The 26,241-nt window shown below is 39.6% G+C and overlaps 1 protein-coding gene across 1 annotated transcript in view; it reads left to right on the top strand.

The window, feature by feature from the left end:
- C1H1orf87 (chromosome 1 C1orf87 homolog) overlaps window positions 1-26,241 on the top strand; it is an 81,182-nt gene that overhangs the window by 24,559 nt on the left and 30,382 nt on the right. The window contains exons 3-7 of the mRNA XM_025356202.1: window positions 6,271-6,411; window positions 7,232-7,495; window positions 9,611-9,726; window positions 14,068-14,233; window positions 22,532-22,629. Of these exons, the coding sequence (XP_025211987.1) occupies window positions 6,271-6,411; window positions 7,232-7,495; window positions 9,611-9,726; window positions 14,068-14,233; window positions 22,532-22,629 (785 nt within the window). The remainder of the gene's footprint in view (window positions 1-6,270; window positions 6,412-7,231; window positions 7,496-9,610; window positions 9,727-14,067; window positions 14,234-22,531; window positions 22,630-26,241) is intronic.

Raw genomic sequence — 26,241 nt, 5'->3', positions numbered from 1 at the left:
GTGATACTACATTTGAAATGAAAAATTAGTATGAACTCTTTTTAAAAATGTATTTCCCAGTTCTGTCCATTGGAAAAATTTAGAAACAATGACTTGTCCCAAAGCAATGAGTAGCCTTGCATCTGCATTATGTTCAGTAAAATTCCAAGAGCTGATTCCAGTTTTGAGCCTGAAATATCCACTTACACCAAAAGCAATGACGATACCAAAGACTTCCTAAGACTGGTCAAAAAAGACTCAGGATCTAACTTAAAGAGGATCCCACAGTTTGAAAGCCACATAATTTAGGCATCAATAAAAATAATAATTGCAATAAACACATTAAATATGTTTAAATGTATACATTCATAATTATTATTTTAAAAAATAAAAACTCATTGGTCATCTCTGAAGAATGCTGGGGAACAAACTCTTTATTTGAAAAAACAGTAAATAAAAGAACCAAGCATTTATTCAGTTGGCTATTTTCTATGCAAACTGTATCTGAAGTAATAGTTGATGAAGGAACATTTTCCTTTAAAGAACTATTTCTGTTAATAAATGAAGAAATAATGGTGGGATAAGAATATCACCATTTTGCAAAGCCCTAATGAAAACAAAAAGAATTAAGCAATGCATATGAATGCCTGTAATTATGATCTAAAAAAAGACAATTAGATAGCATATGCTTCCATGGGAAAATATACCACCTATAAAAATGTCTTGCCAAATAAAATTGAACTGGAACATAAATAAGACTTTAGATTTAACTACTAATTTACAGGAAATAAATGATACTTTTTAAAAACAGCGTAGGGATGCCAGAAAATGCAGACTGTGTAAAACTCTACAGTGCAGACAACACAGCTTCTTCAACAATTGCAAGAAAAAACAATGATGAAAGGGGCAGAGTGGGAAGACTGGACATTTAAAAAGATATGGCTGGATGCAGTGGCTCATGCCTGTAGTCCCAACACTTTGGGAGGTCAAGGTAAGAGAACTGCTTCAGGTCAGGAATTCAAGGTCACTCTGGGCAACCTACCAAGACCCCATCTCTACAAAAAACTACAAACGTTAGCTGGGTGTGGTGGTGTGCACCTCTAGTCCTAGCTACTTGGGAGGATGAGATAGGGGATTGGCTGAGTCTAGGAGTTCAGGCCAGGCTGCGGTGAATAATGGCTGAGATACTGCACTCTAGCTTGGGTGACAGAAAAAAAGAATGAAAGAAGGAAGGAAGGAAGGAAAGAAGGAAGGAAGGAAGGAAGGAAGGAAGGAAGGAAGGAAGGAAGGAAGGAAGGAAGGAAGGAAGGAATTTTAAAAGCTGTAAGAAATATTAACCTATTGCAATATATGGTTTATATTTTGAATATATAAACTATGAAAATAAGATTTACCAGAAAACTGGGGGATTCTAAAGGCTGATAAGACATTTGGAGGTATTGAGGAATTACTGTTAATAATAAGGAATTTTTAAAGTGTTATAATGTTATTGTGTATTTAAAAAGAGTCCTCATTCTTGGGGCAGTGGTTCTCAAACTTCAGTGTGCTAAATCAGAATTACTGGAGGACTTATTCAAACACAGATTTCTGGGCCCCATCCCACAAATTTTTATTTAGCGGGTCTGGGGTGGGTCTCAAGAATTCTCATTTCTCACAAAATCCCAGGTGAAGCTGAAGCTTCTGGCCCAAAAACTACACTTTAAGAACCACTGCTTTATAGACACATGCTGAAATAATGTGGACGAAATAACACACTGTCTAGGCTCACTTCATCTCTGGTGGGGGGTAATGTGGGGATAAATAAAATAAGACTGTCAACTGATCATTGAAGCCTGATGATGAGCACAGGGAGTTTCATCATCCTGTTATCTCTACGTGTGCCTGTGTTTGAAGTTTCCAAAATTAAAAGTTAAAATGTAAACAAAATATACATTGTTACAAATATGAGTAAAATAGTCAAATGAATAATATCAATATGTATTGTATTAATTTGGTTAAAGCACATTTAAAATCACATATTACATATAATATTAATTTGGAAATACATGTTTTTCTAAGTCTACATTTCTTTAAAAAAATGTATCCAACATTCTACTTGATGTTTCTCATGGCCGTCCTCATTATCACTAGTGGCCATTTTTGAGCCATTTAACAGCTTTCTAGAACACCCCCGTACCTTGGTCTAAGTTGTTCAAGAAACAGAACTTTTCACATCTGCATTTAATGCTATCTCTGGAAATTTTCTCCCAAACCACAGCTATCCATTGCATAATGTTAAGATGATTTGTTGTGTTCACTTGTCTTGAAAGAGAGTGTGGATGACTCCACACACACTCAAAAATAGTTTTATTTATAAGCAACCTTTAAAAGACTTGTTTACATTTCCAACTCTTGCAAGTTCCAACACCCCCAGAAGAGTTAGTAAATCTGTGTTAGATTTCTGTGCTTCATTTGTACCAGTTCTTTTAGGCAAACATCACACAACTAGAATTGATTGAAGTCACTTTAGGCTATGGTGCTGGTCCCCAACTGGCATTTTGTGACTCAAAGTAAACTAAATGAGAGAAATCTATGGTATTAGAGACTTCATGGGTGCTCTGACAAATCCCAAGGTCAGAAACATGGGGAATCTTGATAAAATTTCCCATTTTATCTTTTTTAACACATGGGGAACACTCTTCACTTTGGAGAAACAACAGCCCCCCGTGACTTAAATCAATCAGCAAGGGAGAAATCTGAAGCCCAGCCTGCAGCTGGCCTGAACCCATGCACCAAGAGCTCCTCCCCATTCTCCCATGCTGTTGCTCTAGTTTTTCAGCAGATTCAGAGCTATTCTGGATGTTGTGGGGGTGTCAGCCAGGCACAAGACAGAGTCCTGGCCCACATGGAGATCATAATACTGGAGGAAGATACACAAAACACAACAAATAAATATATCATAAGGTTTTAGAATTATAAAATATTTAAAATACATAACACTCATTCTTCACAGCATTCCTGGGCGTATAGTATATTTTCCTGTTTCCATAGGTGAAGCCAAAAAACTCAGTCTGTGGCTGGGTGCGAAGACTCACACCTGTAATCCCAGCACCTTGGGAGGTCGAGGCGGGTGGATCACGAGGTCAGGAGATCAAGACCATCCTGACTAACATGGTGAAAATCCATTTCTACTAAAAATACAAAAAAACTAGCCAGGCATGGTGGCGGGTGCCTTTAGTCCCAGCTACTTGGAAGGCTGAGGCAGGAGAATAGTGTGAAGCCGGGAGCTGGAGGTTGCAGTGAGCTGAGATCGTGCCACTGCACTCCAGCCTGGGCAACAGAGCGAGACTCTGTCTCAAAAAAATAAATAAATAAAACTCAGCCTGTGATGTCTAGGCCCAAAGAACTATGAGGGCAGGAGTCACACCTGCCTTGTTCATTTGTATCTGTAGTGTCAAGGATAAAGGCACTTAATACGTTTTCATGTTTAAATGAAAACAAAAGCAACTGAAAGATACTTTGACTCATGGAGTGATGAAGTATTGATAACATTTCTTTAAAACACTATCATATAGAAACACATAACTTCTCAGAGGTAAAAAATATATATATTTGTATGTGGCTGAAAATGGAAATATTTTATATTGCAAATAATTTGCAAAGAAACATATTGTCCTGTGAGCAATATGTCTGAAATACCTAGCCAAATATTTTAAAGAGTGAAATTGGCCAGGCACGATGGCTCAGGCCTATAATCCCAGCACTTTGGGAGGCCAAGGCGGGCGGATCACAAGATCAAGAGTTCAAGACCATACTGGACAACATGGTGAAATCTCATCTCTACTAAAAATACAACAACAACAAAAAAAATTAGCTGGGCATGGTGGCATCCACCTGTAGTTCCAGCTACTCTGGAGGCCGAGGCAGGAAAATCTCTCGAACCCGGGAGGTGGAGGTTGCAGTGAGCCAAGACTGCGCCACTGTACTCCAGCCTGGTGGCAGAGTGAGACTCAGTCTCAAAAAAAAAGGAAAAAAAAAGTGAAATTGCTCTGTGGACTGAACATTGAATCTCCCTCACCCTGGGGTAATTGTGAAAAGAAGGATTCAAATATCTGCACAATTTACTAGGGAGTAAGTTTTGGACAACTCTGCTCTAGTCATTGCTCTACTAATAATATTTTTATAGCTCCTATTGCCCTCAGAATAAAGCATAGATGCTAACAAGACTAAAGGTAATTCATTGCCTTTCTCCTGCCTCTCTCTCCAGGTTTATCTTTTGCCTTTTCCAAAAGTTAAACTATGCTTTGAAAGCATCATCTCTTACATGCATGCATGCACCTTTAGGGTTTTCTATATCCAGTTCACTCTTCCTGTAATCCTTTTGTCCTCTCCTCCTCCCTCCCCACTTGTTAGCCTATCCAAATCCAAACCTGACTTATCTTGTAAGCCTAGATTTAGATGCCATTCCCTTCAGACCTGGACCACCCAGTTGAGATCAGGTGGACCATGGACTATTCTGAGAGTGGCCCTTAGAATCCCTTTTCTATTGCATGGTTACTTGCTATGCCTCCCACCATCTGCAAACTCTGTGAGAGCAGGGGCTGAGTCTGTTTTTTTCACTGTAGAGCTAATGACAGTGCCTGGCCCAGACTAGACAAACCATAAATGTTTTTTAAACGAAGGAATAAGGTTATTTAACTTCTGCAAACCTTGGTTTTCCAAAAGTAAAAGGGTGCTAGTACTACCTACCTTGTAGTGTCGTTGTAATGATTTAAATAATGACATGAGCAGGACACCCATGTGGTGCCTTGTACAGAGAGTATGAACCAAATAAATAACTCTTGTGATTTTTATGCCTATTCAGAACTCTCTGTCACTCTTGCCTACTTCTGCTCACTCTAGAGAGCCTCTTGGTTTTTACTTAAAATGTTCATGACTATAAAACATCTCTGGGTTGCTATTCATACTGATAGGTTATTCAACATGGCTGTCAATTTAGTAGTTTCTAGAGAATCCTTCTGATCATGTCACCTTTCTATTACCTGGTATTAAAAATAACCATGTGTCCAGAGGCTGAGGCAGGAGAATAACTTGAACCCGAGAGGCAGAGGTTGCAGTGAGCTGAGATCGTGCCACTGCACTCCAGCCTGGGTGACAACACAAGATTCTGTCTCAAAAATAAATAAATAAATAAATAAATAAATAAATAAATAAATAAAATAACCACGTGTCTTGATTTGTACCAAGTTTTTGTTTTAATCAGGTACGGTAAGATAACATATTTGGAAACAATTGCCTTTGAAAAAAGAGTTAATTGCTTTCATTTCCCAAGAGAAGCGGGGATTCCACACCACATTGGGCTACTTGAGGACATCAAGAGGCAAAAGGAGGAGCAAGGAGAGAAAAGCACAAGCCATAGCCTTTCTCTGGGGTTTAGGTGGGAAAGGCAAGGCAGGGCAGAACAAACAGCTTAGGACTGGCTAGTTGGAATAATTCCCCCAGGCTTTGGGGCATAGTGACTATCCTGGTTGTCTGGAACCTAGTCTTGGATTTATTTAGGGCAGGAGAAAAAAAGGCTTGCTGTGTGAGAGTTAAATAAAGGAGGTATCTTAGGTTTTGAACTCAGGATTGGTTTGCATATGAAAGATGTATTAGCAGGCCAGTTGTTTACCATCTCTAGGAATTAGATAGTCCTGGGAGGGGCAGTCCCCCCAGCCAGCAAGGCCTACCTTCTTAAGATGTCAAAACACCATAAAATATGAATAATTTAAAAACACAATTAATATACCATGCTCCATGGCAAGAGAGAACGGGGTTTTATTATTGATCCTAATTCTATCATTTATGCTATTGTAACTTTTAGTGACATTACTCCTACAGTATAATATTCTGAGCTTTTCAATCTCTTGTTAAAGTTAACAATTACCTTTGCTGCCCTTCCTGAACCTCCTAATTAAAACAGCCTAATGATACCCTTATCTCTAATAAGAACCCCACATTTGACTATAAACACCTTATGTTCTACCTATTATTTTTGGCCTGTCACAGACACTTTCTTGCCCAAATGAAACATACCTACCTGTGAATATATTTGTCTAACATGTGTTAAGCGTATAATGCTGAAATTGGTGTGAAGGCAACATTTCTTCACTGATGATTCAATGACTCGATGATAAATGGGCAGAAGTTCATTTAGAACTGGGAATGTGCTTAAAGAAATTGGTTGGCTTACTCATTTTCTCCCTTCTTTCCTCCTTCTCTTCCCTACCTCCTCTTCTGCTCCTTGCTTCCCTTTGTCCTTGTTCTGTTAAGATTCCCAGTCAGGCAAATGTCCACTGTAGCTCTGTACCAACCGGAGACCAGTCCCTATCCTATGTTCATGGCGTTCCCAGGAGAAAGCTTAGAGACTGGTCCTTGGAACAGATGGTGAGAGGCGGCTCTGACCAACCTGAGGTGTGTATACTAAGAGTTGTTGAGTTGTGTCTATTGTAGATGACGGAGTATTGGTTGTTGACTGTATTTCTTGATGTAGAGCAGATGATAAGTCGGTCTGAGGGCTGGTCATAGTGACTCACACCTGTAAGGCCAGCACTTTGAGAAGCCAATATGGGAGGATCACTTGAAGCCAGGAGTTTGAGACCAGCCTGGACAACATAGTGAGACCCCACCTCTACAAAAAAAATAATAAAATAATAAAAATAAAGACAGTCTGAGAATGGACAAATGGACACCAGACTTCGTTTATCCAGTCAGCTTTCCAGAAAGTGTCCTGGGGAGTTCACAGACAAACCTTAAAAATTTCAACCGAACTCTTCATGTTCCTCCCACCTTCCTCCTTTTCTAGGATTGCTGAGCTCAGAAAGGGCCATGATGCTCCCAGTTAACTCAGTCAGGGTCTAGACACCATCCTTAATTTGCATCCCCTGTGCTAAACTCCCAGCTACAATGGGTCTCCAAAATGTGTTACTCTAAATTCTCATACCATCAAAGCAGTTATTTTGTAAAAGGCAAATGATGTATGTTAAAGCATCTTCTACCAGACCATTTACTCTAGGATTTGCTTTCTTCTCCTGAAGGAAGAGAGCTGATGCATTGTAAATAATGAATACACCAGATTGAATGCTCACCTTCAGTGCCACTGACTTGTCCTGCTCCAGGCCAGGCCTGAGAGTGGATGCTCAGATACCAGCCCCAGTGCACCTCTGCTTCCTTGCTTTGGTCTTTAGCTGGCTGATTGAAGAGTCTGGCTCTTTGTTTTTCATTGTTTTGTTAGGATATTGGCCAGAGGCCGAGTGGGACAACAAACGAAGACACTTTTCTTCTTGCCGTGGTCAGAAGAGAACTCAAGTCACGTCCTTTGCGTTCCAACTTATTAGAAAAACTTCAGAAAGAGCTGAAGATCCTGGACCCAATCTCTTCAGGATTTCTTCTCCAATCTCAGCTGAGCCGCCTCTTTTTGAAGCATGAAGTCCCTCTACAGTTACCAACAGTCAAAATCCTTTGTCAGAGATTTTCTAAGAGGGGTTCTCCTGAAATGGTATGGCCATGATGCTATTGGAAGTGTGGGTTCCTTTTGTTTCTTTAACTTGTACCCACCAGGGTAAAAGATTAAGAAGTTAGCAACTTTCTTGCAAATGACTTTTAACACTGACTACTGAGATAAAAAGCTTTTTTAGGCCAAGCACAGTGGCTTACGCCTATAATCCCAGCACTTTGGGAGGCTGAGGCGGGCAGATCACGAGGTAAGGAGATCGAGACCATCCTGGCTAACAGAGTGAAAACCCATCTCTACTAAAAATACAAAAAAAATTAGCCGGGCCTGGTGGTGGGCACCTGTAGTCCCAGCTACTCGGGAGGCTGAGGCAGGAAAATGGCATGAACCTGGGAGGCAGAGGTTGCAGTGAGCTGAGATCGCGCCACTGAACTCCAGCCTGGGGGACAGAGCGAGACCCCGTCTCAAAAAAAAAAAAAAGAGCTTATTTATATTCATGTGTAGAAATTTCTAGTTGGAATGGAAAATAGACTTAGGTCTCTTTGCTCTGTTTCATTTCTCTTTAAAGGTCCTCCCTGCCCCAACTCACAGTGTCAGCTTTTAAACAACATCAGGGTAGTTACAGATTCAAGATAATGGGCCCACTCTAGTCTATTCATGAGCTAGCTTAGTTTGCAGGACCCAAGGTAAGAATGGAGACTGAGCAAAGATCTCCTTTGTGTCATCACAACTTCCTAGAGAGTTAGAAGTGGGGAGTATCTTTGAAATTTACCGATTAAGGAACTAAGGCCCAGAGGATGTCCAGGAACTTGTTTAGGAAACCAGAGAATTAATGGCAGACCCCATGCTAAGACACACGTTTCCCAGTGACAGGGCCAGAGTTCTTTGGGCATTGTATTTTCCAAGCTCATACCTATATCTGAATATAAAGAGTAGTCCAAGTGTCACCAAATTCAGGGAGCCAGAGGAAAATACCCTAAACTAGGAAGAAATAATAGCAATAAGAAAATCATTAGTGAGCATGTATCAATGGCAAAGCAACAGACAGCAGAAACCTTAAAAAAGAAGGCCTGGACTTTAATCTTAATCCCACCATCATTAGCTCTGTGACATGGAGCATACTCTACTTAAGTTCTCCCATACCTCAATGATCTCATCCAGAAAACCGGGCCAAAACCAACCTTGCAAGTTTAGTCTCAGGATTTAGTAATGTGATAAACGCAAACTAATAGAATTAGTTATATATTTATGAGAAGTATTTAGCAATACAGTATTGATTTATTAGTGCAACCTATATGAATATTCAGTTCAACCAGATTTTCTGGCCTGAGACCTAGTTTCTATCAGGGACCCTATCTAACTTCTCTTTCCCACTGCTCACCCCTCTGCTACCCTGGAGCTCTCTGTCCACCAGAGTCCCTAGGATGGCATCCAGCCTAGCAGTGGAAATGGATGACATTCCTTCAGTCCTTTCCTGTGCAGGAAAAGGGTCTTCAGATTTTTCATTTAGCCTAATACATTTTTGTCTTCAGATTATCTGAATATATCTGCTCAATGTAGCTAAATATATCTGCTGAATACAGCATATATAATAAATGTATAAGATATGTGAGAAGGAACAAGAGAGAGAGTCGGGGCAGGGGTGGGGAGAGAGAGAGAGGCTAGAGGTTAGGTTATGCTATAGTAATAACCCCAAAGTCTTTGTGGCTTAAAGTCACAAAAGGTTATTTTTTCTCATTTTTATTTCCATAGAGCCAGCCATAGTTCTCAACACTGTTGTCATTTTAGCTCTGGGACCCAGGATGATGAAACAGCCACTTTAGGATATTTTTGGACAGGACAGCAGAAGGGGAAAAAGAGTCCTGGAGGGTCTTATGTTAGCTCACAGGGTCTCAGTTCTGCTTATAACTCATTGGCCAGAACTAGTCACATGGCCTTATCCAACCACAAGACAACCAGGAAGTACAATTTCACCGTTTGTCCAGAAGGGAAAATAATTAGAATACTTGCTAAAAACACCAATAATTATGATACTATATTTTTAAGTGGTTTTTTAAAAATGTTTAATGTAAAAATTTGCCAAACACATTTTATCTCAACAGGCCTCTTTCCTTACATGTAAATTAAATGAGGATATTCTATTTTACATGTAATTTTCAGGTGAATTATGAAAAGCTACTCTGGTTTTTAAACAGTGCAGCATCAGATTATCCACAGCAAAACAAAGCAGCTGCAGACTTGAGAAAAACTGAGAGTCATGGCACTCATAGCCAAAGGTACTCTTCTCCTTTTTTGTGAGGGTTTTGTTCCTAGGTGTCTTAGTCTGTGTGGGCTGCTATAAAAAAGTACCATAAAATGGGTGGCTTATAAAGAACATAAATGTATGAATCACAGTTCTGAAGTGAAGACTGAAAGTCTAAGATCAGGGCACCAGCATGGTTGAGTTCTGGGAGGGCTCTCCCAAGATGCACACTGCTGACTTCTCTCTGTATCCCCACATGGCAGAAACAGAGCAAGCTGGCTTGTGGGCCTCTCCTTACAAAGGTATTGCTATGGTTCGAATGTGTTTTCCCAAAGTTCATGTGTTGGAAGCTTAATCCCTAATGCAACAACAGCCCTGGGAGATGGGACCTAATAAGAGGTGATTAGGTCACAGGGCTCGGCCTTCTTGAATGCATTAATGTCATTATCTCAGGAGTGAGTTAGTTACCAAGAGAGTGGATTTGTTGTAAAAGCGGGTTTATCTCTCACCCTTGCCTCCTCTTGCCCTTCTGCCTTCCACCACAGAATGATGCAGCAAGAAGGCCCTTGCAAGATGCCTGCCACTGACCTTGCACTTCTCACCCCTGTGAACTGAAGAAATAAAATATCTATTCGTTATAAATGACCCAATCTCAGATATTCTGTTATAGCAGCCCAAAATAGACTAAGACAGGCACTGATCTTACTCATGAGGACTCCACCCTCATGACCAAATCCCACAGGCCCAGCCTTCTGATGTTATCACATTGGCATTAGGGTTTCAACACAGGAACTTTGAGGGAATTCAGTCAGTCCACGGCACTAGACTCCTAGTGCTGGCAGGGATCTTGAAGGCGTTCACTCAAACACCTCACCCGATGCAGAATCACTTTGCTCTTCACCAGCACTTGGCTTGTGCTCAGAGTTTTCTCTCTCTCTCTTTTTTGTGCGCAGGCCAACATAGAAAGTTATTTGCAGCAATTGCATATGTTTTTTAACATCAACCATGTGTCTTTTTATGAGGTTGCTGTGTGAAAATGAAAAACCTCATTATGAAATAAGAAATGATTGTGTACGGGTACAGAGCTCATCTATAAAGTGTGATTCCAAAAAGATGTTCAGTCAGTCAGCTCCTGGGTTGCAGGCACTAGCAAAAAAAGGTTTGAGGTTCAGGCATCCGCAGTCACTTCATATAATATCAAGGGAAAGAAATTACTCAAAATAAAAATAAGATGTGAGGAATATAATCAGAGATGAAATGCAATAAAGTATGATATTCTCATGTTTGCCAAAAAAAGGTGACAAATCGCAGTGGTTAGGAGCATAGCCTCCATTGCAAAAGCCTGGCCTCAACTATTGTCTTTGCCACTCTGGGGCTATGGGACCTTGGCGTTTCACTTAACTTCTCTGTAGTTCCATTCTCCAACTGTAAAATGGGGATGATATACTTCACTTCATTGATTTGTAATAGTAACCGAGTTAATAAATGCAAAATTCCAAAAATCAGTGACTGGCACATAGTAAGTACTATATAAGTGTTTTTATTATTTTTAACTATTCTTCTAGAAGACACTCTTTTCAGCTGCAAATAATGTGACATGGTGGTTAAGAGCTATGGCATCAGAGTTAAGTGTTTTAGTCTAGGAAGAAGGTAGGGGTTTTTGTTTGTTTGTTTTGTTTGTTTGAAAACATCCTTGGGCCAACGGTTGGACTTGATTCCTCCTACAGTATGCCCTGTTTCACTGTGATAACTTCAACACTCATTGAATGTGAGCTGTTTGCCAGGCTTACTTTGCTGGCCACAGTGAATTACAGGATTGACAAAGCCTGGTCTCTTCCTTTAGGGCTCATGGTCCAAAGAAAACAATACTGCCATCTAGGCACTCCAGTCAAATACCACTCTGGGAGCAACTGTCTTACTGAAAGCCATAAAGCCCTACAAATTTTTAACCAACAGCAACTATCCTTCACATAATACATACTGTAAATTTTGGCCCTGAGAGGTCATAGACCATGCAGTAGAATACATGGCCACTCCCTGGCATATAAGGTCTTAAGAGTCCTAGACAGAAAGCCTTTGCTGATACCTAGATAAGGTTAGATCTGTGTGTTATATCGTCCCGTAGTCCTTCCCCTTCATAGCAGTTTTGGCATTTTCAGTTATTTATTTGATATTTGAGGTTAGGAATCGTGGCTGTCCTGGCCAACTCTGTGTCTAGCACAGTTCTAACATAGTTTCTGGCATACAGAAGATGCTCAATAATATTTGCTGAATGTAATTGGCACTTCCAATTTTCTAAAGAGCTCACATCAATTTACTTTCAGGGATACCTGAATATCTGTTCTATAGAAAAGGTGCATAAAGAAATCATTTTGAGCGCAGCAGAGAAGGTGCTGCTTTATAAAAACCAGACAGTATGTTTGTAGAAATACAAGACTGATGGCCTGTAATAAAGCCAGGCTCTTTGTTAATTAAGGTATGGATCAGGAAAATCCCCTTCTCATGATCTGTCAGGTAGAGACTCTAATAGGGTAGCTCTGTGATGTTTTAAAAGGTTCCAGCATTGCCAGTGGCAGCAGGGGTGGCAAGAGCTCTCATCTCCTAAATTGGACCAGATGAAATAAATATCTGCAACAGGTCTTCTAAGAAACCCTACCAGCTGCAGTAAATGGATTCCATACCACACCTGCCCATCCAGTACTCAGGGTAGTGAGCCAGGGACCAAAGCTTCATGAATTCTTATCCCCAGAAACTGTCCTTGCAAGAAAAGAGGAAGGAAGACTTATGATTCAGATCTGGAACAGAGATATCTGATTGACAGTGTTCAGGTCATGTGCTCTTGCAGCAAAGAGAGGCTGGTAAAGCAAATAGTTGGCATTCTCCTCTGCCACAGTGAGAGGTGGACTGTCTTATGAGCTGGGGAACTCCCTGGACAGGTGAAGGCAGATGCAAAAGTTGGTGACCAAAATAAAGACACATGCCCACTATTCCTTCTCTGTACCAAACTTTTGGAAAATATTATGTATTATTAAGAGGTTCAGAACAGTATAATTTGGAGCCAAAGCTTGTGTGAGAGTCCCAGAGCCAAAAAAATAAAAAGGAAATAATATGACCTTTGGACAAAGTTATATACATCTGATATGAATCAATTCCAGGTACTGTACAAGATCCCTGGGAAACAGTAAGGAACAAAACAGACTTGACCTCTTAGAGCAGACTACTAGGGAGGAAGTCAGACTTGAAAAAATAAGGAAATAGAGATGTGACTACAAGTTGAAGGAGACCTATTAAGGAAAAGAACAAAGCACTATGAATAAGTGTATCAATCAGGGGTGTGCAGGAGCCAGACATCAGGGCCGATGATGCACACCTCTTCCCAACTCCTCATTCAGCAATGTCACAGTGGTAGCCTGAAATCAACCATGGTGGGAGTATTTATACCAGGGAAATCAGTAATGCAACAAATTAGGGCTTTATCTTGCAGAGCTGATTGTTAAAGATTTACCAGCATACCACTGAAAGAAACCCGATGTAGATGGGTAGAAGTTGGGCAGTGTCATGGACTGTCCCTCTAGGGAACTTGGTGTTTAACTTGAAACAATGGAAAACAGCAAAAGCTTCACAGAAGAAGCAATAGTCTGCCTGGATCTGGAGGAACAAATACATTTGGCTGTTAGATGAGTAAACATATCAAACCAGTTTCATAAAATCAGTGACTAAAACATCTCACCCTGTTGCTTTTCACCTATTATTTAAAATAATGATAGTCAGTTAGACAGACCATCTTAATAATTATGTACATTTGCATGCCAGACTGTAAGTAATTACTCCCAAACATTTCTGGGTTTTTCAGATATAAGGAGCAGAGTCAAGGTTAATGCAGGAAATTCAACTGGTTCAGGATTTCCTCCCAGGGAACTAGGTTCTCTTGGTATGGGGATCTGGTGGAATCTGCTTTGCTTTGCTTGTGGCAGTGAGCAGTTTAGAAATTTCATTTGTCATCAGTAATTATCTGAGTTGAAGAAAAGCAAAATCAAGTAGGTAAACTACTATGATTACTTATTTTTTGTCTCAACCTAGAAAAAAAATACAGTTATAAAGATAGATTAACAATTTTGGCCTTTGGTGTAGTCAGATTGGTTGATGCCTCTTGGAAAAGAGATGGTAGAGCTCACTCAGATGGAGCAGGTACAATTTAAGCTATGAAATATCTGCATGCAGCCTCATGACCAGGTTCCCAAGACTGAGAGGGCCTTCGTGGATGGGCTCACTGGTTCCACAGTGTGTAGCAAAGTTGAGAGATGTAGTAGGAAAGCATGCAGCTGCTTTGAGTGGATCATCTTTTCATAGCCTTCCCCATTTCCCTTCCAATCAGCCCTCCACCTCAACACTCCAGCTCACAGCCAGAAGTGAACAGGAGTCTGTTGGAGATTTTGAAGATGGCACTAAGGACAACCAATGGCAGACTCAACATAGACAATCTCAATCTGAGTTTTCGAAAAGAAGATCGCTCATTCTCTGGCTGCCTTCCTCCACCTAAGGTAACCAAAATTCAATTTCAGATTTGTTCCTCTATAAAGGCTACTTTAGGGCATTGGGTCTATAGTAATAAGGCACAGGACTGATCTGTATTCTGCCTGTGGAATACATTACACAAGTGTTTGTTTTCTTTGCTTGAGAAGTGAAAAACAAGGCAGAAAAGGAATTGTGAAATGTACAGGAATTGTGAAATTGATCCAGGAATTATTTATACTGGGTTGTTTTATGTTAATAATAGAGGATATAACAACACCCAAATAATATTTCATAATGGAAAACAACTATTTTTTCAAGGCCAAATGTTTATTTCTCACACTCTTTCCTGGCTTCCAATGAGAACAGCATGTGGTGTCCCATCCCTGAGGAAAACCAAATTTTAGGGACCAATGTAATTTACTGCCGGTAGAGGTTACCATGCTGTTTTGGAGCATTAATTAATAGTGCAGATGCGCTTCATGGAAGAGAATCCAGAACCATAATAATTCATGGAACTGCTGCAGCCAAGTAAATCCCATCATAAGGCTACTATGGATACAGGTAAAATAATAATTACCACTACTACTGTAACTCTATTAGCAACACCTCATCATCACTACACTTTTACTAGGTGCCAAGCACTGTGCTAAATGCTTTGCTTACATTATCTCATATAACACTTACAAAGTTAATTCTGTACAAAATACTACAAAATCTAGGTAGTCCTTACAATACCCATTTAATAAATTTTTTAAATTGAGTCTCGCCGGGCATGGTGGCTCATGCCTGTAATCCCAGCACTTTAGGAAGCTGAGGTGGATGGATCACAAGGTCAGGAGTTCAAGACCAACCTGGCCAATACGGTGAAACCCCGTCTCTACTAAAAATACAAAAAAAAAAAATTAGCCTGGTGTGGTGGAGCATGCCTGTAATCCCAGCCGCTCGGGAGGCTAAAGCAGGAGAATTGCTTGAACCCGGGAGGCAGAGGTTGCAGTGAGCCGAGATCACGCCACTGCACTCCAGCCTGGGTGACAGAGCGAGACTCTGTCTCAAAAAAAAACAACGGAGTCTCGAAGAGGCCAATTGAATCACCCAAGAGTCACAGCTAACAAGTGGCAGGGCCAGGATTCAAACTCCAGAAGAGTTATGGAAACTGAGAGGCAGAATCGGCACTTCATTAGGTAGAAGATATCTGGATGATTCCATTGAGTTCAATATACAAGAGTTAGAATTCCAGAAGATTAGAAAGAATTGGAAATTATAGGCCAAAAACTTCCTGTTAGAAAGATTGGAAAATGCCTTTCATCTAGGTATACAGAGGTTAGAATTGAGGGAGTCAGAGAATTTAAAAAACGGTGGTGTTTACTAAGGAGCAAGGACATGATATGTTGAAAATGAGTTCTTATTCTAGGATAAAAGCATTTTTCTCTTAACTTCTGTATTAAAATCAACTGTGCAAAGGCAAAACTGTGTGTGTGTGTGTGTGTGTTTGAATATTATACATGCAAGCATATTTCATGAGAAAGAGAGATAGAGCATTCTAGGAGAGTCCACACAGCACATGTGGCCTTGTTTGTGAGAAGATCTACAGAAATAGTCTCTTAGTCTAAAAATTCTTAGCCGCAATTTTTTCTTAGATTAGAAACCACATAACCCAATGGTGAAGTTTGAATATTCTCAGATGATACTCATAGAATGAAACATAAACAACTTGAAAATCAAAATATGTTTACTAAAGCTCTTTAAGTCTCAGATTTTCCACTGGCAAATCTGGGTCCCAAATATCTACCTCCTGTGTCTATGTAAGGATTAAATAAAATAAATATGTGGAGGCATTTAGCATACTATCTGATTTATAAGGCCCTCACTGTATATGCTTCCTTTCCTTCTTATAAAAAAGAAATCAGTGTTTGGTGAGGGTCTCACTTCAAAACAGCCTAAGAAAGGCGAATCTTCCCACAGTCAAGTGATGGCCACACTGAGGTCTGGTTGTCAGGGCAGACCTTGAATCTTGAATGTTCTTCTCCCCACAGCCATCCCTGAAAGCTTAACTTTATGGTTCAGATCCAAAGAAATGGGGTACATTTTCCTTGAAGCTGGTCTGCCTTTCATGAGCCATCTGGCATCTCTTAAGACATCTGGAACTCACTCAGAGCATAATACAGTTCTGGGAGGCACGTAAAATAGAATTCTGTTTCCCCAGAACATGAGGCAAATTGAGGCCGAAGGGACGTTGGAAACAGAAGCAGCCACTATGATACCTCTACTCCCTTACTCCTTAACATGGGACTTCAGAGTGGACAAGGAAAGGTTATGACTGAGTTAAAAGGTTTCTTTTTTTTGCGGGGGCGGGGGGGTTGTTTTGGCCAGTAGCTCTGAATTTCCTTTGGGTGCAGGAGAGAGAATCACAGACTATGAAAGCTATGCACTTTCTGTCCAGAAAGATTTAAAAAAAAATTTTAAAAGCACATCCACACAGCCACCATTTCAGAGGGTTCACAAATCATCTGTAATTTCCAAGATAAATAAATGCAGTTTTAAAGGATATTCTACGGGTCTTGTCACTAAAATCAATGGAATTTGACCATATACAAAGGTCAGTATAGAAGTATATAAAGTATCTGCCATCTTCATTCTATGGACTCACTCATCCTGTTCCTCTAGCATACCTTCAACGCAATGATGGTTTCTGTTAGGACTGCCAAGGCAATGTGGATACACATTCATTTATTTATTAACTTCCCTGACCATTATCCAAGTCAGGTGTAGATTCAATAGGGTTGTAGAACCTAAGACATTCTATGCATGCAGGCTCAGTTTAACCTTTTACATAATCCATATTCTTCAGCATTTGAACTCATCCTCTTTCTGCTTCACAGCACAAACCCCTCCCAAACTGCTCCCAAACCTGCCTCCCAGGAGGAGCTAGCTAGAACATAGGTTGTTTTAATTACTCTTTGCTTCATTTTCATGTAGCTTCCTCATCATCAGGAGGAAGTCCCCTTACTGACATAGCCTGGGTTTGTGAATGTGAAGTTCATTCTTGTGGCAAGACTCTAGCTAAGACATGTGTTTAAGTGGACCAGGACTTTAAGACCTCCTTCTGTAGTTTGTCAGGTTCTATTTTCATATTTAGTGTTTTCTATAACTTTAAGCTCTGCCTTAAAAGTATAAAAAGATTTTTACTAACTTTGAATCTTTCTCCTCTTCCAATGCAACAGTCACCTTTCTGATCAATATGGCATATTTAATCCATTCTTGCATTTGACATAATACTCACTCATTGTGTTCTGGGCATTGAAGTAGGAACTGAGGACAACAGACTTTTATGGTTTGGGCTCCTGAGTTCTCCAGGAGCTCAGGGGAAAGGCAATGTTTTAAATATGTCATCACAATTCTCTGTGACAGTGTAATGACGGCAGTGACTTTGAACACAGAGAAGGAACACCAATGTGCCCTCACCTGAAAGCTCTCCAGAGGAGATGATGTAAACACTGAATCTTAGAGGACAGGCGAGTTTGGCAAAGAATGAGGGGACAGGGTGGCTGGGCATGGTGGTTCACGCTTGTAATCCCAGCACATTGGGAGGCTAAGGTGGGCGGATCACAAGGTCAAGAGATGGATACTATCCTGGCCAACATGGTGAAACCCTTTCTCTACTAAAAATAAAAAAATTAGCCAGGCATGATGGCACACACTACTCGTGGACATGGTAGTCCCAGCTACTTGGGAGGCTGAGGCAGGAGAATTGCTTGAACCCAGGAGGCAGAGGTTGCAGTGAGCCGAGATCCTGCCACTGCCCTCCAGCCTGGGTGACAGAGGCAAGACTTATTAAAACAAACAAACAAACAAACAAACAAAACTTGGAGACAGGGGAAGAGATGGGAAAGTGTGAAAGTGTTCTCGGTAAAAGTCGCAATGTGAAAGCACTGACATGACAGCATGGCTAATTCAGGAAACTGTAAGTCCTGCTCAAGTCAACTTTAGAATGGAAAGTAGGAGCCAGTTTATGAAGGGTCTTTGTAAGGAGCGTGAATTTCATACTGAAGGTCCAAAGGAACCATTGAAGGATATTAAACAAGTGAATGATATGATCAGATTCAAATGAGAAAAAAGAGCATTCCAATCGAATTTGGAGAATGGATTAGAAGCAGGCAAAACTGGGGGCAGAGAGACCTTTTAGAAGGCTGTTTCAATCATCCAGGCAAGAAATTATGAAGGTTTAAGCCAAGGCAGTACCAGGAGGGATGGAGACATCAAGGAGGTAGAAAAGCAAGTCTTGATGACTAATTGGATAGGGGCCCCGACTTGGGAGAAATAAAGAATGACTTCCAAGGTTCTAGCTTTGGCAACCTGATGGACAGTGGTGCCATTCTCTGAGATAGGAAACAGAAAAGGAGTAATTGAGAGGGGTAGAGGAAGGAGTGATGAGTTCAGTTTTTTGTTTTTTTTTTTTTTTGAGACGGAGTCTCGCTCTGCCGCCCAGGCTGGAGTGCAGTGGCCGGATCTCTGCTCACTGCAAGCTCCGCCTCCCGGGTTCACGCCATTCTCCTGCCTCAGCCTTCCGAGTAGCTGGGACTACAGGCGCCCGCCACCGCGCCCGGCTAGTTTTTTGTATTTTTTAGTAGAGACGGGGTTTCACCATGTTAGCCAGGATGGTCTCGATCTCCTGACCTCGTGATCCGCCCGTCTCGGCCTCCCAAAGTGCTGGGATTACAGGCTTGAGCCACCGCGCCCGGCCTATGAGTTCAGTTTTGAACATGCTGATCTGGCTAGAGAGGTGAAAACTGAATAGTGATTTAAGACTTTTCAATATGGAGTGGAATTCATAGTAGTTAAGATTACCCAAGGATGTAATGACAAGTGAGAATGGAAGAAGGCTGAGGAGAGCACTCATTGCTAAGGAGTGGTAAACAAAGAGAAGCCAACAAAGGAAATTCAAAACAATCAAAGGAGACATAGGAGTGGTTTAAAAAAAAAAAAAAAGCAAAATACAAAGAGAGTTTGGAGAAGGGTGGCAATGATCAGCCATGTCTCATGCTGCAACGAGATCATCTATAAATAGGATTGAAAAGTATACATTAAATTTAAAACCATGGAGATTCCTAGTAACGTGGTAAACATAGTTTAAGCAGAATGAAGAGGTAAAATGCAAATGGAGCTATCTGTGGGAAAAGAGGGAGCTGAGACAGTGTGCACTGCTCTTTCAAGGAGCATTTTGGGGAAATGAATGTTTATTTCACATGTAATTTTTAATAACAGATATTTTATTTACTTCTGGTTAAAAACATTTCCTTAATAAACAGAAGAAACTACATAGAAACATTTTCTTACCAAGGGTCCTCATTATGAATATTGATGTTTTAAAGGATTTTAATAATAATCGTGACTAACATGGAATTGCTGTTATTTTCTGGTAGATGTTTCTGTTGTGCCTCTATAACTGGCAGCAGTCCGTTCTTAGCAGCTATCAATCAGTCTGCTTCTAGGAACCCTGATGTACTATTTCTAATATGCTGTTCATTTTAGCCTAAAGCAAAACTCAATGTTGCCAGAAGTAAGTGATCTGTTTTTAGAATGTTCTCTTAATATTGATGTTCAAAAATATATCAATATGTTCTAATCATGAAGATAGTTCAGTTCTTATTTATGGAGTGAAATAGCCTAGCATGACCAATCTCTGACTCTTGAACTTTATTTTTTTGCCCATCTCCACTCATGCATATGCCACTCTTCAGTGAATTCAACTCATGCATTCATGCCCTCTTTCACTCATATATACATTTATTAAATAATTATTGATCCTTTATGTTTCAATACTGTGCTAGTCAATGGTGATAAGAAAATGAATGAAACCCAATTCCAGTCCTGAGTAAGCCACCACCTTGTAGAAATGCTCAACAAATAACAGCTAATTACAGCCCAACCTGAAAAGGGATATGATAGCAGAATGGATAATGTCAAAATAAATGCTGCTTCTAAAAAGCACCATGCTTTTTCTCACCCATATTTACACATGCTTTTCCTCTGCCTAGAATGCCCCTCAACTCTTTATTCTTCTAGCAAACTCTATTTATTTTTTCATGATTCAAATCAATCTTTTTTTTTTCCTCTTCTAAGCTTCCCTGACATTTCTCCTCTATACATAGGAACATGCGAGTTTCAAATCCAGATTGGTTGTCTTTCCTTTCATACAGACAAATGAGGATGGGCTTTTTGTTGTCATTTTAAAATGTTGGTTTTATGATTATTCAAGTATGGTGAGACCAACAGATCAGGAAATGAGATGATTGCTACTGAAAAGATAGTTTGTTTCTCATGGTTGCTGAAAGGAGAGGGCACCCCACACCCTGCAGGGCCAGGCCACACCTTGCAAGGCCAGAGGAAGCACCGGGTTCTGTCAGGAGGCAGAGAGAGTGAGGGGAATGTGGGCACGAGACTTTCTGTGGGTTTTTGGGAAGGAATGGACAGAGCAGAGTAAGCAGGCTTAGGATTGGCTAGCTTGCATAACCAGCAGGCTCTGTACCTGGCCCCAGGGTGGTTAGAGCAGGGAAATAGTGGCTCTGTGAGCACATCAATAAAATAGATGGTTGGGGTATGGGCTTTCGATAAGTTGGTTAGGTGATAAAAGTCACACTTCAGGAAGGGCAGTCTCTCCAGGGTCAGCAAAGCCCACGAAGGCTGAAGTATCAATATAAAAAGATAGGTTTAAAACAGGCACTACACTGAACTTCCTCTAAAAATAGTAACAGTGACTAAAAATACAGGTCAAGTATCTCTTGTCTGAAATATTTGGGACCAGAAGTGTTTTGGATTTTGAATGTTTATTGGATTTGGGATAGTTACGTATATGTAATGAACTATCTTGGGGACAGAACTTCAAATCTAAACATGAAATTTATTTTTGTTTCATATATCACTTATACACATGGCCTGGAGGTAACTTTATACAATAATTGTAATAATTTTGTGCATGAAACGAGGTTTGTGTTAAATACTAATGTGTAGAATTCCGCACTTGTGGTTTCCTGTCAGCACTCAAAAAGTTTCAGATTTTGGATTTTTGGATTAGGAATGCTCAACCGTAGTTATGTTTGTACTAAATAGCTATTTTTAGTAGCTGCTTTTTTATATATTTATTTACATAGTTATTATTAGAAATGTCCAATTTAGTGTAAATAGTCCACACACTAAACTCGACATTTGTTTTTTCCTTCCTTCTCCCCTTCCTTCCTTGATACCCTGCCATTTCTCTCTCTCTCCCTCCCTTGTTTCCTCTCTTCTTTCTTCTTCCATTTCTCTATTTTCCTTCTCTCTTCTTTCCCCTACTCTCCCCTCTTCTCTCTTCTTTCCTCTCTCCCTCTGCTTCCTCTCTCCTCCCTCTGTCTTTTCTTTATTTCATCAAATATTAATCAAATGCCTACTAAGAGCCAGGCACTATTCTAAATGCTAACTTTATCATGAAATCCTCACAGAATCCTGGGAAGTAGGAAGTACTAGTCTTGTTTAATAAATGAAGCTGCAGCTATAAAAAGGTTAAGTAACTTCCCAAGATCAGAGAGATCACAGGAAGCAGACCTGTGCTCAAATAAGGTCTGTTTGATTCTATCATTTAGATGTTTAACCATTATTCTAAATATACAACAAAAGTTACTACACCCTAAAAGTTTGAAATATTTGAATCTAAGTGTCACTTACCCACCAACCTGAGAACTGAACTAGTTTGTACTAGTTCAGAACAAGATTTAGAACATATTATGAACTTGGGAAACTTCAATGACACCTCATTCATTCATTCAACAAATATTTATCTGAGCATCTGGTTTCTAGACTAAGTTCCATAACTTATTAGCTATGTGACATTAAGGAAATACTTAATCTCTCCAAGTCTTTATTTCCTCATATATAAAATGTAGATAGTAGTATTAACCCCACTAATACAACAAGCTTGTTTTGCAAATCAAAATGGATGAAACAAAAACATTTAGCAATTCACCTATATAATGAAGTATGTATAATACAGAGGCATTGACTACCCATTCCATGGCTGATAAAAATGTGAGATCAGCATTTCAAACCCCAGTGGCTTCTGAGTAATGAAGTATGCCTCTGTGTCAACTGTATAAAAACTTGCTGGTAAGCATTCAGTTGCACATTCTTGTCCTAAATCATATCCTGAATGATACCTCAATGGTAGAATATACTGCTGGGTATTAATTCTTTGTCAAAAAATATAGCTTCTAATTATGAGAAAAATATTAATCGTATCCTATTGAAACATTTTGTATTCTAGTGAAATCTTTTTTTTTTTTTCAAACTTGTAGGTCAGGGCTATATGTGGGAAGCATGGATTGTATCTGACCCTGAGCCTGCTGGAAACATTGCTTAACCATCAAGATTTGGGTTACCAAAATGAAATAAAGTAAGTCAACTTTTGCTAAGAACTGAATATTTGTATCCACCACCCCTTCCTCAAATGATATGGTGAAGCCTTAACTTCAAATATGATGGTTTTTGGAGACTGGCTTTGGGAGGTGATTAGGTTTAGATGAAGTCATACAGGTAAAACCCCTATGATGAAATTATTGTCTTTGTAACAAGAGGAACAGACATGAGAGTTTCCTGTCTCTTCCATGTGAAGATACAAAAGGTAGCCATCTATAAGTCAGGAAGAGGGTCCTCACCAAAAACTTAACCTGCCAGCACCTTGATCTTGGATTTTCTAGACTCCTACCTAGGGAATGACATTTTGTGAGAGCAGCCCGAATTTTTTATTCACTCTGTCTTCTGTTAGGATACCAAACACTAGATCTGTCTTTAGAGTAGGAGTTCTGTGTGTGAAGCGATCGATTTCATCACTTGATAGAGTTAAGAAGGTATGCTTTTTTTGTGACCAGAGGGTCTTCTTTGCTGTAGAAAAACAAAGCAGGAAACTTCCACCTACAACCATTACAGACTATCAGGGACTAGATTTACCATTCCACCTTTAACAACTAAAAATATATGACAAAAATATAGGACAAAATATGTGAAGCAGTGATTCTCAGACATCGAATGGCAAACAGCACGGAACAGTGACTCCTGGGAGAAGAAAAACAAAGCAAGTGAGCCTAGCTCATTGCATAGGAATGGGGAATTCAAGCAGAGCCCAGCATTCTCCCTGAGTTAAAGCGACAGAGTTTCGAGTTCAGGAAGGCCAAAAAGACTAAAATGCACAGTACAGAGGAGTAGAGAAGTGAGAAATCCCCAGGGAGCCCTCTCTGGAGATTTCTAAGAGTTACCCTTAAATCTTCATGTGAGTGCTGGCTAATGTATCCATTTGAGGCAACTACCCAAGGCCAGGGAAAGTAACACCAAAAGAAAGATGTAGAAACATCGTTAGATCTCATACAGGATTGGGAATACTTCATGTTTCCACCAGCTAGTGAAGAAGATCTTGTACCACATATGGCATTGAGTAGAAACCTTAAAAAAGTACAGCATTGTAATGATGGTGCCAAATTACCCCAGACAAACTCAACAAATCTTAAAAGTCTAACAAAGCTTGAAAATGATCAAAATGTTTTTGAGCAACTTAATTATATCTAAGAACAAAGTCCCCCAACTTCAAAGGAACAGAAAATTTTGATCAACAATGCAAAAATCACAGTTTCTAAAATGTATGCAAAAATTGCTGAGCACAAAAAGAAGCAGGAAAATTAGGACGTATTATTGAGAGAAAAACCAGTTAATACAAGCAGATTCCTAAACAACACGGATAATACAATTAGTAAACAAGCATGTTAAAAGAGCACTTATAAATACACTTCACCTGTTCAAGAAGGCATAGGAAGACGTGAACATAATGAAAGGTATGGAAGATTTAAAAAGATCCAAATACAACTTCTGGAGATTAAAAAAAAATACACTGTCTTCTCCACTACAACATGTAACCCCAGTGTAATAATGTGAAAAACCCTAAACAATTCACAACAGAGACATTCTACACAATGCCTAGCCGGTGCTCCACAAAATTGTGAAGACCATTGAAAATGAGGAAGATCTGAGAAACTGTCCCAGCCAACAAGAACATAAGAGGACATGAAGACTAAATGTTATGGGATAGCCTGGAGGGAATCTGGAACAGAAAAGGAATATTAGGTAAAAACTAAGGATATTGGAATTATGGACTTTAGTTAATCATAATGTATGAATATTGGTCCATTAATCATAGCAATAGTATCATATGAATGTAAGATATTGACCAAAAGGGAAACCAAGTATGAAGCATGTGAAAATTCTCCGTACTACCTTGAATTTTTTCTGTAAAATCTAAGACTACTTTAAAAAAATAAGGTTTATTTTAAAAATACAATACCTGAAAGAAAAATGTTTGTTATGGAAGCAATGGAAGATAATACACACAATAACAAATAAGTGAGTTTGACGACACAGATATAGACACTATGTAAAATAAAACTCAGTGTGAAAAAATGAAGGAAAAACTAACAGAGCATCATTGGGTCTTGTGACACCAGCAACCTAATACATGGGAAACTGGAGTCTCAGAAAAGGAAGAGAGGGATGAAGGGAAGAAAAGTATGTTGAACAAATAAAAAAAGCTGCAATTTTTTCAAATTTGGGGTAAACTATAAAGACATGGACCCAAGGAGCTCAATGAACTTCAGACACAAGAAATTTGAAATAAACCATGCAAAAGTTCATTGTGATCAAATTGTTTAACCCAGTGGTAAAGAAAAAACCTTAAAAGCACACAGAGAAAAAGACAAATTATAGTAGGCTTCCCTTTTCTGTGGTTTCACTTTCTATGACTTCAGTTACCAATGGTCTGAAAATATTAAATGGAAAATTCCAGAAATAAGCAAGTTATAAATTTTAAGTTGTGCACCATTCTGAGCAGCATGAAGAAATCTTATTCTATCCTGCTTGGTTCTGCCTGGGTCATGATCATACCTTCATCCAACATATCCATGCTGTATATGTTACCCCTGTGTTGGTCACTTAGTAGCTATCTTGGTTATCAGATTGACTGTCATGGTATCACAGTGCTTGTGTTCAAGTAATTCTTATTGTGCTTATTAATGGCCTCAAAGCAAAAAAGTAGTAATGCTGGCAACTTGCATATGCCAAAGATAAACTGTAAAGTAATTTCTTATGTAAAAAGGTGAAAGCTCGCAACTTAATGAGGAAAATAAATGTATGCTGAGGTTGCTAAGATCTACGAAAAGAACAAATCTTCTGTTCGTACAATTGTGAAGAAGGAAAAAGAAATTTGTGCATAGGACATATGTAGGGTTCAGTACTAGCTGTGGTTTCAGGTATCCACGATGGGTCTTGGAATATACACCGTGTAGATAAGGGGAAACTACTACAATTTCCTTCTCAAATTTTTGGTAGAATTCACCAGTGAACACAACTGGGCCTGGAACTTGCTGTTTTGAAAGATTATTAATTATTGATTTAATTTATTTAATTAGCAAATCAACTTATATCCAGAATCTGGTTCCCTGTCACCCCCCTCTATTGTTACTTAACAACACCCATCCACACTACCATTATCTTTCTCCTGGATTTCTGTAATAGCCTCCTAACTGAACTCTATTTCTACTCTTATACCTAATTTATCCTCACTCCTACAGCTATTATAATCTATTAATAAACCTAAAAGGGTTCACATCATTACTCTTCTCAAAACACTGCAAGAGTATGTTATTACATGTAGAAGGCAAAAAAAAAAAAAAAAAATCAAAGTCCTCTACACGAGCTGCTCCCCCATCACTTCTCTGGCTCCATCTAAAATTTCCTTTCCCTAATCTGTTCCAGTTACACCATGCCTCTTTTCTTCCTCAAACACACCATGCAGACTTCAGCTTAGCACCTATCCTTTGAATGTTCCCTCTACCTTGAAAGCTCTTCCCACAGATACCCTTATGCTAACTCCCTCACCTTCTTCAAGTTTTTGCTCAAATATCTCCTTGTCAATGAGACCTACACTAACCACCCTATTTAAAGCTGTGGTCCCCATCCTTTGTTC

The sequence above is a fragment of the Theropithecus gelada genome, chromosome 1, assembly GCF_003255815.1.
Source record: "Theropithecus gelada isolate Dixy chromosome 1, Tgel_1.0, whole genome shotgun sequence".
Taxonomy (NCBI): domain Eukaryota; kingdom Metazoa; phylum Chordata; class Mammalia; order Primates; family Cercopithecidae; genus Theropithecus; species Theropithecus gelada.
The sequence above is the reverse complement of the archived record's forward strand: the minus strand, read 5'-3'. Positions and strand labels throughout refer to the sequence as shown.